The following is a 15,459-nucleotide window of genomic DNA, read 5'->3' on the forward strand; positions in this document are numbered from 1 at the left end:
ACTATCAGGCCCTGTTTGGCAGATCGGATAAAGGATCAGATAGGATTAGTTATACGGACTCGGGTGTTTGGCGTTCACTCGTACTAAATAAGCGCCGGATTAATTTAACCAGTCAGATAGAATAACACGGTATACACCCGCTTAATAAAACCAACCAAAATGTCCGGATTATTTAGTCGGGGAAGAAGAATATGGGAGAGAAAGGGAGGGAGTTTGGGGGGTGTGGCGGAGAGAGCTGGGGAACAATTATTTGGGATTCTTCTGCAGTCGGGGAAGAAGAAGGGAGAGAGAGGGAGGGTGTTTGGGGGGTGCGGAGAGATCTGGGAACAAAAAAATGATTTCACTTTTTAAAATTTTTTTTTTTTTAAGTTTGATTCCTCATATCTAGTATAATACCAAACACAGTATAAATAATACGGTCACTAGTCCGATACTGCACCAAACGCCCGACTAATTTAGTCAGTACTATCCGGTGGCTATTTATCCTATCCGACAGAAATAGTCAATACAGTCCGAGCTGCCAAACAAGGCCACTCATACTGCATTTCCAGTATTTAGCAGAAAGCAACTGAATATTTTGAGGATTTCCGGTTTCCGGCTGCATAACCGTTATATAGTTTCCGGTAGGTACCATCGTAGCTATTGCGGAAAACCGGGACTGAAGCGGAACCTAAATCTTGTGAATATAAGATGTACGTCAATATATCTTATGATACAAACCATACAGACAGACCTCAAAACCTACATCATCTTAGTGTCTTTGGACTGGGACACCAGGAACGAAGAACGCGAATAGCCTAAGTAGCCGTCTAAAGACGAATTATGTCAACAAATAGATGAAATCTCAATGATCAAATGATTCAGCGTTCCCTACCCCTTCAATGTCTCGTTCAAAGAAAGTTTTTCTGTGGGAATCCAAGCGGTATCCCAACCATGGGGAATCCTTTTCATTGCTATCTTAATACCACCTAAAGATTAATATCCGAGACCTGTGAGAACAGCACCAATCTAAAATTACAATGTTGAACACCAAATAAAAAGTACAACGGTGAGCCACGCGCATGATTACGAGATAAAATATATCTACGAGAGTCGTTATATTTATACTTACAGGGAAATAGGAACCAAGATTGTCCATTTCCATGTCCACTCAAGACCGACCTTTCGAAAAACAAATATTTTGAGTAGGTTCTTTTTTAAACCACAAAAGCCGGGCAATCCATGTATGCGAGGATAAAAGACTTCATCCCTATGCAGAAAGCGATGCAAATCGTGTAATCAAACCTGTACTGAAGCAACAGTCCCAAGTTCCCCAAATCGAGCTCATGGAGTTCATTTGTGAGGTAGCAGCCACCTCCTGAACTGGAAGGTTCTTCTTGGCGGATGAGATTCTTCCCTGTATCTTCATAGCCAAAGAAATTTGATGAATATATTCTGTCGCCGTTTGTTTATTGCAATGTTTGAGAGTCAGTTTTGAGTATTTGTGTCCTTTTGTCACACATTTGATCCTCCAAAGGTTTTCAAAGTGAAATCACTTGTTTGCTTGGAAAGATACTTAAATTCTTTAGATTTAATTGTAAGTGCATGTCAATGTCGAAGGAGCTTCAATTGAGAGATTCCTCAAATAAGACTCACCCCACAAGCACATAAATGATCGCAACCACGTAGTATTTTGTATTTAAATGAACATTTTTTAATAGACGGCTGGGATTAATGACATAAATCCAGAAGATGCAAAAGTTATAAATAGCTGAAGTTACTTATCAGCCAAACAATTCAAGTTAAAGATGGCAAGGACAGATTAGTACGGTTGAGAGTGTGAGAGAGAGAGAGAGAGAGAGAGAGAGAGAGAGAGAGAGAGAATAAATAGCATAGAAGCAAAAGATGGGAAAAGATGGGAAAATATATCGACTTTATTAAACTTGAATCATGGTTTGTACATGAAAAACAATCAATAAGAACAACTTATATGCTCTCTGCCTATGAACAAGCCTTAAATCTTTTCTTACACTCCGAACTCTAAATCATCTTCTCAAATATATCTAGATGCTGTGAATTAGTTCATCTACTTCTTGAAACCACTATGCTAACTCCTCCGCAACCGTTTTGTTTGACTACCCTCTTGCCTGCATTTAGCAGGCACTATAGGACCCAACTCTGACCTATCCATGCCTTCTGTTGATCCCTCAGGTGCATTCAAGTACACAGCATCTTTATACATCCATTCCTCTCTCTCATGACTATAAAAATCATCAAAGCACTCTCTACATAACACGCACGAAGTCTGATCTTCTTCAGCAGGAACAGCCACTTCTTCATCACTATTCTTCTTTTCCACAGTGGTCTCAGTAGATATAAATTTAGGAGCTGCATTAGTACACAATGCCTCTGCAGCAATAAACCACAAGCTCATATTCACAAACCAATTACGAGAGAGCTTCAGCTTACGGTTTTTAGACATACGGTTCTTGGTTACATGCCAATCCATATGCTTACTATGCTCTTCTTGGCACTTAAACCTACGGCCACAGGTTGTGCATTGTCCTGGAAGATCACCGTATAGAGCAGTTATTACAGATTCATGACGCACCTTGAGAAGGTCGGCCTTAAACTCAACTCCTAAAGAAACCTTGGGCGGGGTTTGATTTGTCACTGAGATCAAACCTTGGGCCAAGAGAGAAGTAATCAAACCAGAATATGCACTGATGCTGGGCTGGTTGCTAGTGGCAACTGGATAAGGGTTCTGAACCAAAAATATGTCTTGTGGGGAAGGAGGGGGACCTGGTGGTAGAAGTGGCATGGCTTGTTTTACAATAAAAGGGCCTTGATTTCTCTGATTCTGCTGCATAGATAACATTGAGTGCACAGTGGGAGCGGGAGGGTGAGAATTATGCACGTTTACATGAGGCCTTGAATCCACAGATGGCACCAGCATGAGAGATTGAGAGTCCACACTAGAAGTAGAAGACGGCACTGATATATGAGTCACCACAAAGGGCATCTGGAAAGGCATAATCTGGCAGGCTTGCTGAGGAGGGTAGTCAGAACCCAAATTACGATTTGCCCCAGATTGCAATTGAGCAACCCTACTACCGTCTTTTCCATATGCGCCGTCATCGAAAGCCCTAGGTCTCTGATGTTCAAGTCCTCCATTACTGCGGTTATTATGACATGCAGGTGCAGCACAAGTGGCAGTGTCAAACCCTAACCCTAGCCCTGGCCTTTTTTGACTACCATCAAAATAGCGTTTCCTACGGCAATCATAATTGGGTCCCTCATCTTTCCGATCAATTGCTCCTCCATTAAGTTTACAATCAAACACAGATCCAGACGGAGACGGGGATGCCCTAACAGATAACATATCTGAAATCGAAACCGAAACCGAAATTGAAATCTCGCAGTTGTAGTTTACTCAGTAATCTGTTTTGGGTGACAGAAAGAGAAAGCACTAGGCAGCAATTTTACTTTCCAAAAATGTGAGCAATATATATTGTAACAATCAAATCCCAATTCTGATAGGAAACCTAATTCTACTAGGAATAACAGGAAATCCCAAATCAACTAGGAAAATCCAACCAAACCCTAAAAGCAATCGCAAAATTATATAATTGAAGTATAACAAACAAAAAACGAAATCCAAAAACTTAGAATAAAAGAATTCAAAATTTAGAACGTATCTTTGATCGCCGACGGTGGTGGTGGGTTTTGATGAAATCGCCGGCCGTCTCTCACGGTACGGAATGGGCAGCCACGGCGAAGGCAAGAGAAGCCAGAACCAGGGGCCGGAATCGAAGACGACGACGTCGTTTGTAGATAGCACAAGGAAAGGGAATCGACGGAGTGGAAGATTGCAAGCGTAAGAACGTGGAAGAAGACTGACGAGAGCAATTGATGTATAATGCGCGCTTTCCCTCTTTCACCCAAAAAACAATGTACGCGCTTTTTTCTACAACGGTAGCTTGAAAAAAAAAATTAATATAATATTTTATTTTTCAAATTTCAAGCTGTTTTGTTTATTGGCAGGTTAGATAATGACTCCCGGACCACAAAATTGCTAATGGGATTAAGCTGAATTGGCTTAGTATTCAGTAATTGCACAATAGACACTCGTTAAGACCCGAAATTCAACCTATTTCAATTTAATTGGTTATAAATTTAAACGAAATCAAGATTTAGAGGCAATTTTAAAGAGAAATTATCTTTAGGGATTGCAGATGCGGTGCTGCCCTAGTTAGATTCATTCTCTACTCATCTCCCACACTGGGGACAGATCTAGCATACAAAACCCGGGTGAGCTGAATTTTGAAGGTATACATGTAATTAGATGTTTTAGTTGGGCAGTCACTTAGTACAGGTCTAGTAGTATTTCTCTTCACAGTGAGAAGTTTTAGGTTCAATTCTCGTCAAATAAAAATTTGAACCACATTATTGTTAGCCCATTGTGAGGCTTAGCCCACTCCTCTCCCCATAGTACAGATAATATCGTATGTTCCTATTAAAAAAAATAAAATAAAGATGTTTTAGTTGGGTTGATGGGGCTATCACGCACACCCTATGCTCATCTCCCACACCGATCGACGTCTAATCCCGCTTAATACCGAGCTCACAGGTGGGACTAGATAACTCCACTTAGCAAGGCGCAGGGCCGGTGTTAGTCTGACCTAGTCTCATTTAAACTAGTCCCGGCCTTTACCAAACGTGGGTTATTGGTCTTAGCCAAGGTAGTCACACTTTACACAGTGTAACAAACGGATCCCAAGAGTTTGCATTATCTTGGTTTTGGTTGTTCCAGCATTAGACTTGGTATTATCATGTAGTTCAATTTCTTATCATTTTTCTGCAGTCTATCTAGGTTTAGTCACTATGGCCTTCAATCAATTGCAACGGAAGCACCCATGGACAACTGAAGCTCGGGTTTCACAGTCGTAAGCCGCCAAGGCGCGTTTTGATACCTAGCGAGAGTAAGATTTTCGACTTGAGAAATGGCGAGTCCTTTTCTGAGAGATGTCATCAGTAAATATGCTAGCCAAAGAACGAGTACTTTCGCAAACATCAAACAAAGGTTGTATAACGAACATGATCAGCATATTACAATCCAAGTTTTCCTTTATATTCTCCAACAAGTTAACATAGAGAAGGAAAACATCTTTATTTCATAACCATGTACGTAGATTGTCAAGCATTCGGTACTTTTAGTATTGAAGTTGAGATTTGTAGACGTCGAGGCCAGAGGTTGCTGGAGTTATTGGGCACAGCCTGATTGAGAATGAATACGGAACAGCAGGAATCAGATACTCGTCGTGGACGCAGGGGGACCAACTATCATCCCCAGCCAGGCCCATGTGCTTGTGATCAAGATGAACCTGTAGCACCATAGACCGTAAGCACCCTAAACCGTAAACCATTCTTTATATATACTCGTATTAAATACAATGGACATCTGAGACAAATCGACTTGTACTGAAATGAGAGGTACTAACTAAAAACGCAAAAGAAATTACCTCAATGTCATCTCCTTTGACAAGGTCGTGATTGTGCGTTGCACGGTCAAGCTCAGCTGTGGTGTAATAACTTGCATTTATTTGCATAGGTGGAGAGCTGCCATATATTGAAGCATAGATTCCGAAACCAACCTTGTTTTGAAATGTCACCCATCTAACATCCGCCCTACCTGAACATTCCCCAGGAACTATGTAAGGGACATGCATATCGCCCACATTCTGCTCGTAGACCGCAACATGAGCAGCTGCTTTTCTGTCCGGATAGCATTCAAACGGTCCTCTTCCATACCATTTAATCTGGTCCATCGACTTATCCAAATGGAACTCAACTCCAACACGTGGCAGAGGTGGAAGGTTCGAACTTGGTCTTGTATTGCATTCAACGACAACATCTCCTGAACCGTAAATTGTGTAAATCACATCAATCTCAATTAATGCGCTTTCCTCCTTGGATAAAGAGCCCTCCTCACTTTTGGGAACACCAAGAAAAACTGCAGCTACTCTCACAAGATGGTCAGTCTTAGTTTGTATAGAACAGCTTTTGGTGATATAATTGAGGCTATCAATATGAGCAGTTTTCCACAAGGAGAAATAACTACTGTCACCTCCTCCTTTGTCATTATCTGTGGGTGCTCGCCAGAAACATGGAAATATGCCTTTCGTCATCAAAGAAACTCCTTCAACCTACCATTTTTTTTGTTTTAAAAAATAGGATTCAGAATGAGTGTTAGCGCAAATTGAGATCTACAATCTAAGAGCCCCAACATAAGAAAGTTTACAACCCTTTATCTACATGAGACAGAACATCCTTAGCAGAGAAAACAAATAAAGTAATACAGTTATCCTAACAAACAGAACAGTAACTAGGCAAATGCAATATAAACCCTAAGATGCAGCAGCTTCAGTCCAAGTTTACAAGAAAGAAGGAGCAGTCAGGAAACTAAGAAGAAACAGATCCCAAATCACTAGAGACAGGTGGAAAATAGAGATGGTAATGGAATGATCCATTATTAATGTATTCTAAAAAAAACTTGCACTAGACACCTAAGCCTTCTTTACAAGTCTAAATGTGATAATGAAATGTTCTCAATCAAGAATAGGAGGGAGGAATCCTATGGAATTTGAAAATCAACGGTGGGGACAAAGAAGGGAACAAAGATGCAAGCAATAGAAGCATTATTAAACCAAGAATTCCTATGGAGACGAGGAAAAATTGCACTAAAACAGGATTCCCCATCCCAGATATCTTCCCCGAAATGACACTCTAGTCTGACCATGTAACAGAATAGAGGATAACATGAAAAGGCCGTAACAGATGGATTTCCATTTCTGACCCGTGATAGAGTCCCACCCGTTCACATGTAAACCGTATGTACTTCATATAATTAAGTTCCAAATAGAAATAGTCTCAGTATGGTAAGAATGGATGCTGGTTTATCGGAAACAGGAACGTGACAACATAGTATATAATGTATTATCCAAACACTGAAGACTTCTTGGAGGGATGGATGAAATTGTTATCAAACAATTTTTGTAAATAAAAAATAAAACGTGTTATCACCAAGAAAATAGAAAAAGGTGAGAATACCTTCCAGCTTTCAACTGCTCCCGTTTTAACATTCAATATTATCTCCCAAAGGTTCTGCCGACTCACTTTAATTGTATCCCCAAGAATTTCACTGATGAATGTAGCTTCCTTAGTCTTGATGACCTGGAAAGCAAGGCCAGTTGTAAAAATTGTTTTATATGACAAAAGCTGTAAGATTCATTCTTATCGCCTAACTAGGTATTAAGAAAAAAACAATTACATGAGGAACAATTTCTCTCTTGGAAGGCAACTGGACTTGTGTAGATGAGATGACATGACCAGCTTTAACCCACTTTGTGGAATGCAAGAGCTTAGCAGTTATTGTCAAAAAATATTCCTCCGCAAATGATGAAGTCCATAGAGGATACCATGGAGCTGACTTCCACTCAATAGAAAAACTCTTCTGAGGTTCAATCAAAGGAAGAGGCAGAATTCCAGATCCAAGTTTATATCCATCCCCATGAGCAGACCAGCTGAACTCCAATCCTTGTGTTGTTTCATAAAAGTGAGTATTTGTTATCTGCGAGGTGATATCGGTTACAGAAACATTTAATAAAAAGAAAGAAAAAGAATAAAGCAAACACAAATATGTGAAAAGTACCTTTACTGCTTCTTCCCTGAATGAAACCTTGATTGGTTGGTACACATACTTGACTTCTGAAGATAATAATCAAAGCAGCAAGCAATGATTTAATAGATAAATGACGAACAAATGTTATCTTAAAGAACTTTGAGGACAATGGTATTTGTACGTTTATCGTAAATTATCAGCTTACCATGCATTGCAGGATGAGGAGTTCGATCTGGCCATACAAGGCCATTCAAACAGAAGTTTAGATCATTAGGAACATCTCCGAAGTCACCCCCATAAGCCCAATGCTTACTACCATCTGCACCTTCCTTCAATAGGCCCTGTATACAATGATAAAAATCTATTATCCCCTAATGGAATCCAATATTTAACATAATGTTGATGATCATCAGTATATTTCTCATACCAAGGATACGTTACCTGATCAACCCACTCCCAGATAAAGCCTCCTTGGAGACCAAATGTGCTATCAATTGCTTCCCAATATTTATGTATATTGCCACTGCTGTTTCCCATTGCATGTGAATACCTGCCATTATTTTATCGTGGTTTTAAGTGAAGAAATTTGATTTCTATGAGCATAAACCGAGGCATCTTGTATAACTTTTCAGAATAAATAACATGTTTGATACAGAACAATTATTGGACTATATCTAATAGCTAAAGCTTTCCGGAGTAGTGGTAAAGCAACAAACTTGATCATAGTATTAGACCAAGCAATCATCAGTGTAAATCCCCATAATTGCAACCTCCCTAAATAATTGAATTTCGCATGTTGGACTCTATTAGTGAAGAGGCGCCAAATGTGAGGACAGAGAAGTGCCAAATATAAATATAAGTTGACTCATGTTCTAACTATGGGAGTATGGTAAAATCAACTTATCTCAAACAATAGTAAAAGAAATAGTAAATTTACGTACTCGCACAATATCAAAGGACGTGTTTCATTTGGATCTTTCGCAATCTTCACAATGTCCCAGACCCGCATATACATGGGACATACAATATCTGTGGATGGAGTTCTGGATCCACCCCCTTCGTAATGTAACAGCCGTGAGGGATCCTTGCCACGAATCCAGCCTACATTCAAGATTCAAGTATCGTAAACAATGAGTGGTAGGAAAAGGTTGACAAATAAAGATGCATTGGAAGCAACTTCAATTAAATTCCATGGACAAAACGTGATCTAAACTTTTTTTGTAATAGGAAATGTTAACATTTTAAAAATTGGAAAGGAAAGTACAGATAGACAAGGAAAGTAACCCAAATTATAGACAAAGTGATCTTGATTGGCTTACCCAACTTTTAATAGAATTTTAATATTTTCTGAATTATTCAAAATTAGAGTGCATGCTTCTGTCTTTTGACAAAATTCATATTCCCTAGTGTAAAGCCCCTTCCCAAATGATTGCTATTACTTCCTTATTTACAAAATTATTGAACGCAAGTTCATCACCATTATTTCAAGGTAAACCTATTAAACGCACAATGTGATTCCCAATAGCCTATTTTCGAAGAAAGAATCATTTGGGAATCGTATTGTGGATTTAAGAAGTTTACCCAAAAAATTTAAGTTACCAGCTAATTCAAAACATATAATTCTTGAACAAGTATGACATTCCCTATATAAGTTCCTTTGGAGCTCGACCAAAATAAGGATGTTTAAGGAAAATGGTTACCGGCTGAAGCAGAATGATTAGGTCCATATCCCGCTTCATTTCCTAGGGACCAGGAGAAAATGCAAGCATGATTTTTGTCTCTCTCAACCATGCCTATCACACGGTCTATCATTGCAGTAGCCCAGCTTGGTTCTAATGTAGGATGCTTCACATGCCCAGAATAATCAAAACCATGGGTCTCGATGTTGGCTTCATCTATCATGTACATGCCAAACAAATCACAAAGCTCATACCAACGGGGATGTTGGGGATAATGACTGTTTCTCACAGCATTGAAATTATATTGCTTCATTAAAATCAAATCCTGTACACAAAACAGAGATGAAAACTTCATGAACGTAATAAACAGAACCACCCCCTCAAGTTGGCGATCAAGTAGGCAAGCAGAGAATAAACGAAGGGAACTAAAATATGTGTCACCTTAACCATGCAGGATTCTATGTTTGTTTTTCCCAGACGTGGATGATGCTCATGCCTGTTTACACCCCTTATTATTATTGGACGCCCATTAACAAGCAGCTGTTTGGGGGCTTTTGATACTTGTCGTATGCCTACGAGGCATGATTCACAGTCCACGAGGTTACCAGATGCATCTTTCAATATAACAGCAAGTGTGTACAGATTTGGCTGTGGATGGTAAACAATCAGTTGAGACACTTGGATGCAATACATACATACATATATTATATATATATATATATATATATATATATATATATATATATAGAGAGAGAGAGAGAGAGAGAGAGAGAGAGAGAGAGAGGATAGAAGTCAAAAGCATTCAAAAGCAAATACTATAACACAAGATCATCAAATCATCTGTGAAACATAAATAGACAGTCGACAAGCTTTATTCCCTTTACTGTCTCAAATCTGATTCATATACTTTCTTTCTAGCATAAAAGAGAAGTGGAATGACAGCAACTAAAATTGAACCACAGATTCAAATTGTTTAATATTCAGTACAGCATCACTGAAAGCATTAGAGGTTCTTAAAGGCAATGGTATTAAGAAAGACAAACTTTGCTACAAACTCATCTATGGCCAATGTATAGTATATATTAATTGTGATCTGCTCTATCGTCCTGCCCTATTAAGAACTCTCTTAGAGCATCCCCAGTCAGGGGTGTATACTACTGTGCTCAAGTGATCTATCTGCTTTATGCTTAAGTCAAACGAGAACTTGACTAACATGTAGGAAAGAACCAATGCCATATTCTCAAACAACTTGAATAACCCTTAATCCTAACTCATGTTTAGTTGAGGCGTGCTGAGTAAGGGAGAAAGTTGTAATCTCTAGTATTCACAAACTCTGTTGTCATGTGAAAAAGAAAAATCTACTTATCCTGTAAGCTGTTATAATTCAACAAGACATTTCTTCCAACATATCTCGAACAAGAAAGCAAAGTTAGAAAACAAAAAGGTGCAGCACACACAAATACTACACGTTAGGTTAAAATATTCACAGTGCCCGGGTACCTCCAGCACTTGACAGACATTTTTGGAAATCATCACTCAATGAATACTAGTAAGTAAAAAGGTATATATAACTTAAAATGGTCTGCCTTTAGCTTAAGAACAAGACAGGAAGAAACAAAATGAAAGAACAAATGAAGTGTCCTTACTTGCTCGGCAGACCAAAGCCTCGGCATTTCCAGTCTCCCTTCCAGCCAATAACCATGAAATCCAAGGCTTGTGCTGGGTGAGGGATTAAGCTTTAAACTAGCCACATTAGATGAGGCCAGATCAGCATATCCATCAGTACTGTACCAGCTAGCCGTGTCAAATAATGAAGCTTCTATTGTGTAGTTGGGAAGAATACTATCTTTAGATGTTTCTATGGAGTTATCTATTTTCACTTCAACCTGGTAAAAAATGCAAAAAGAAAATAAATAAATAAAGAATTAAAATTTTCTCCATGTAGTTAAATAGCAGTAAGAAGAACATAATCTCATCATATTGATAAAAGGGTATATTCCAAGAGGCTGACGGATAAATCAGTTACAGTGTAAACTTAACAGATATTATGATAATCAAAGTAAAAAGTGAGAATAACAAAAATATAATCAACAAGAAACGTCAATGGGTTACAAACTATTGTCCAGCAATGTGCAAGAGGTTCATCCAGACAACACTATAAAACATTGTTTGTTTTTATTACTCATTAAAAACAAAGACATCCTTCCTCGATTAGTAGATACTTGCCTGTATGTCTGCATAAGAAAAATCCTCGGCCAGAGTTGATTTGAAAAAATAGTCTGCGATGAATACCTGCACATCAGTTATACTTTAGGATTTAATGTTATGCAATGCTCTAACTTATGTTAGCAGCAAATAGCAGTTTGCATTACTCAAATTAATGAGGAAATAGTTGAGATAATCCTATATGTGTAATCAAAGTAAAATATGTGTTAGCAAATTAATGAACTAGGTCATGACTGTTAAGAGTTGTCCCACATCGGTGAGAGACAAGATTTTCTATGTGCTTATACGGTCTTGGGCTACTCCCCATATTGCCAATTGGTTTTATGGTGGAACCCCAATTTCATCATGGTATCAGAGCGGGTTGTCCTCATGTGAAGCCAAAAAGGGCCACACGCGCTCCACATCACCCCACTTGTTGTCCACGTGTAGGCTTGAAACTACACCACACGTGCAGGGGCGTGTTAAGAGTTGTCCCACATCGGTGAGAGACAAGATTTGCTATGTGCTTATATGGTCTTGGGCTACTCCCCATATTGCCAATTGGTTTTATGGTGGAACCTCAATTTCATCAATAAGCATGCGCACACTGACATGCGAATAGAAGAGATGGAATGATCTTATTGTAGAGAAGCAGCCATGCAAATCATCAATGCATACATGATTGTCCCCAGTCTCCCGCTATGTAATAGCTCCAAGAAAAGCCAATCACACAGTATATTGGTATTTAAAAGAAAAGAACACAAATGCAAGAAGATTATAGAACCTGTGGCTTGGAAAGGAGAAGCACATCACGATGAATGCCAGATAACCACCAATGATCTTGATCTTCAAGGTAAGATCCATCACTCCATCTGAAAACTTGAACAGCTAGTACATTTTTCTTGTCCGTACTGAATGGGTAACAATAATCGGTGATTTCAAATTCAGCAGGAAGTCTGCTGTCCTGACTGACCTAGCACGAAATAAAGCTTGTTAATGTATCTGATATAGATTCCTACCTAACCATGCATCCCTTATAAGCACAAAATGATCTTCATTTTGACATTGCTATGCTCTGAGTGCTACAATCTACAAGATCAACAAATGCACTTATTGCTAATGATTAAAAAGCCATTAAATAATTACCTATATCCTATCGGGACCCCATTCACCCACGCACAGAAAGCAGAATCAACAGCTTCAAAGTGCAAAAAAATCCTGCGGCCTGTCAAATGCTAGTCACATGTCAATATGTCATACAATTACATTTAAAATGGTTACTTTTAAAATATTACCAAAGTTGAAAATAAGACTATTTCGAAGCATACAAGTTATAGCACAGGACAGGTTTGATTTAATACAGATCAGGAAACCAAAAACAGAGGGAAACAAAGAACAAAAAATAAAAGAATTCAAAAGCATCACTGATCAGTAATGCATTCAAATTGATCATACCATTCCATTCTTTAGGAATATCAAAGTATGTCCTATAACAGCCAGTAGGATTCTCCACATGAACAAAAGGTGGATCCAGTGGAAATGGATACACAACGTTTGTATAAATAGGCCGATCAAATCCATGCATCTGCCAATTTGAAGGAACTGTTCCATTAGAGAAAAAAAAGTTATGAGTCGGATGAAAATTGCATTTCCTAGACATGGAGCAATCATGATCGGTGAACAACATAAACAGGAATAAGGATATAAACAACTAAGAATATAAAAATACTATTAAATTTCCTATTCTTTTAAAAATGAAGATGAAAAGATAAATATGGAATCATGGGCGTGATCCTAACCCTCTCCCTAAGAGGTAGGTCTTAAATTCTGGGTAGTTACAGATATACATATATCTTGACAAATTTTCATGGTTTGCCATTACTCCCCAGAACTTGATTGGATGCGAGCCAACTATCACTTATACACTCCAACACAACACACCATATAAATACAAAGAAGAAAAAGTGAAAGATCATATATGCCTACCAGGCAAAGTTTCCCACTGTATATCATGAAATGCAGAGTCATAAAAATTTAAGGGAACATTTTTAGGACTGGAAGCCAAGAAGAATTTCCAATAGCCTGACAAGGACTTGACAAAAGGCAAGCCCTTGACCCAAAGAGCCGCGCTGTCAAGAGCTCCAACAACAGCATCATCATTCCAAACAGCAGAGTTGGAGACCACAAAACTCACTTTGTTGCGTTCATACCAATATTTAAGAGACCCTGCACAACATAAACAACATCAGATATCTTCTAAAAGTAAGCCATACAATCAGAACTAGATGATGGTGCTCCTGAATCAAGCACCCAAACCTCTCAGTCCGACATTGAACCAATTAGGTTCTGCGTTTTCTTTCCCATGTTCCTAATCCTACCCAGTTACGTGTACTATCATGCATACTGCGGCTAGTGCCCCCAACCTACTATTGGCAATATGCAACACCATGCTCATATACCAAATCATGATGCAGTTTATGAGAGATGTACGATAATACAAATCTGCATCACAACCATGCTCCAACAACTATTCACTCTAGATATTTGAGAAAAAGCATTTACACTGAAAACCTTATGTATCAAAACTTCAACAAAAATCGTAGTCCAAATATGTTAACCCAACTGATGAGCTTGCATATACATACGTATTACAAATACTCAAAGCTGTGTGATTCTACATGAAATCACTAAATCATCATCATTTACGATATGTATTGCGTGTAGAACCTCAAATTCACGTAAACAATTTAGCGAAATGCATTCGAACGTTACAACATCCAAAATGCAATGCGAATCTGAATCAAAGAATTATATTTCGACCATTCATCAGTCAACCCCAGCAAAAAACAATTCCATCAGTCAACCTAGAACTAAAATTTACAAAAACCAAATTCAACATATCAATTTTAGAAAATCAAAAAATCAAAGCAATAAGAAACTGAAATTGAAATGCCATGAGTGGTTTACCTTCAACTGATTCATGGCAGCGTAAAGGGACATGGGCGTCTCTCTTCCGCCACTTGATGATCGATTGGTCCTCCCACACATGATGCTGCCCATTCTCTAACAGGGAAACGAGTTGACCCGGCAAAGAAGAAGCCATGGCCGAAGCTCAGATGTTTGGATCAATCAGACTGGAGTGGAGTGGAGTGGGAGAGTGGAACTCATGAAGCAGTAAAACATCATGAAAATGGTGACTTGGTATTAGATTATTGTATTCGGCTATTTCCCTCACAAAAAGTTAAAATAAAATAATGGATAATTGGATAACCTTGCACGTTTCTCTTTCAATTAGATCGTGCCAGGTAGCGGTGGCCCGATTAGCCGGTTTGGTTTGGTTCGTTTTGAAGCGCATTATAATTTATAATCTACGTTTAAGACTCAAAACACTATGGTCTAATGTTATTTTGTTTTCACTTGTAAATGAGATTTTAGATTCGATTTTTGTCACATAAGAGTTTGAACAACATTACTGCTAACTTATTATGAGGCTAAGTTCATCCCTCCTATTAGTATAGAAAATATTGTTTGTTAAAAAAAATAAAAAAATTTGATTCTCGCCAAAGGTGATTTTGAACAACATTACTGCTAGCGTATTGTGAAGCTAAGTTCACTCTCTCTTTTAATATAGAAAATATCGTTTGTTAAAAAATTAAAAAAATAAAAAAAAGACTCACGCTAGTTGCATGGTCGAACCAAAAGGTTTAGTAAAGGAAGCTAAACCCTTTTTTTTCTTATACGCACTCTTTTTTAGTTTAGCTATCAAACTGAATGAATTAAAACGAGAAATAATTAGAGTTTGTCGCTCTATTTCTTAGTTTTTTTACTAAACATTTGTAACTTTTCTGTTTTTGATTAAGCATTATAACTTTAATTTTGAGTACCTTGACTTGTTTCCACGTCAGTTATTTAACC

At 38.3% G+C, this 15,459-nt stretch overlaps 2 protein-coding genes across 2 annotated transcripts; both read right to left on the bottom strand.

Annotated features, from left to right (window-relative positions):
- Window positions 1–2,086: 2,086 nt before the first annotated feature.
- LOC137748052 (polyadenylation and cleavage factor homolog 5-like) lies at window positions 2,087–3,361 on the bottom strand. Its single transcript, XM_068488153.1, has one exon. The coding sequence runs from the start codon at window positions 3,359–3,361 to the stop codon at window positions 2,087–2,089; it is 1,275 nt and encodes a 424-aa protein (XP_068344254.1).
- A 1,659-nt stretch (window positions 3,362–5,020) lies between these two features.
- On the bottom strand, window positions 5,021–14,748 carry LOC137746654 (uncharacterized). Its single transcript, XM_068486658.1, has 17 exons — window positions 14,512–14,748; window positions 13,531–13,770; window positions 13,000–13,146; window positions 12,691–12,769; window positions 12,329–12,512; window positions 11,566–11,631; window positions 10,986–11,225; window positions 9,781–9,987; window positions 9,361–9,664; window positions 8,602–8,761; window positions 8,102–8,210; window positions 7,866–8,001; window positions 7,691–7,746; window positions 7,310–7,609; window positions 7,090–7,212; window positions 5,502–6,185; window positions 5,021–5,363 (listed from the first exon to the last, which is right to left on the bottom strand). The coding sequence occupies exons 1-17, from the start codon at window positions 14,645–14,647 to the stop codon at window positions 5,193–5,195; spliced, it is 3,342 nt and encodes a 1,113-aa protein (XP_068342759.1). The 5' UTR covers window positions 14,648–14,748; the 3' UTR covers window positions 5,021–5,192.
- Window positions 14,749–15,459: the final 711 nt, after the last annotated feature.

This window comes from Pyrus communis, chromosome 10 (genome assembly GCF_963583255.1).
Source record: "Pyrus communis chromosome 10, drPyrComm1.1, whole genome shotgun sequence".
Taxonomy (NCBI): Eukaryota; Viridiplantae; Streptophyta; class Magnoliopsida; order Rosales; family Rosaceae; genus Pyrus; species Pyrus communis.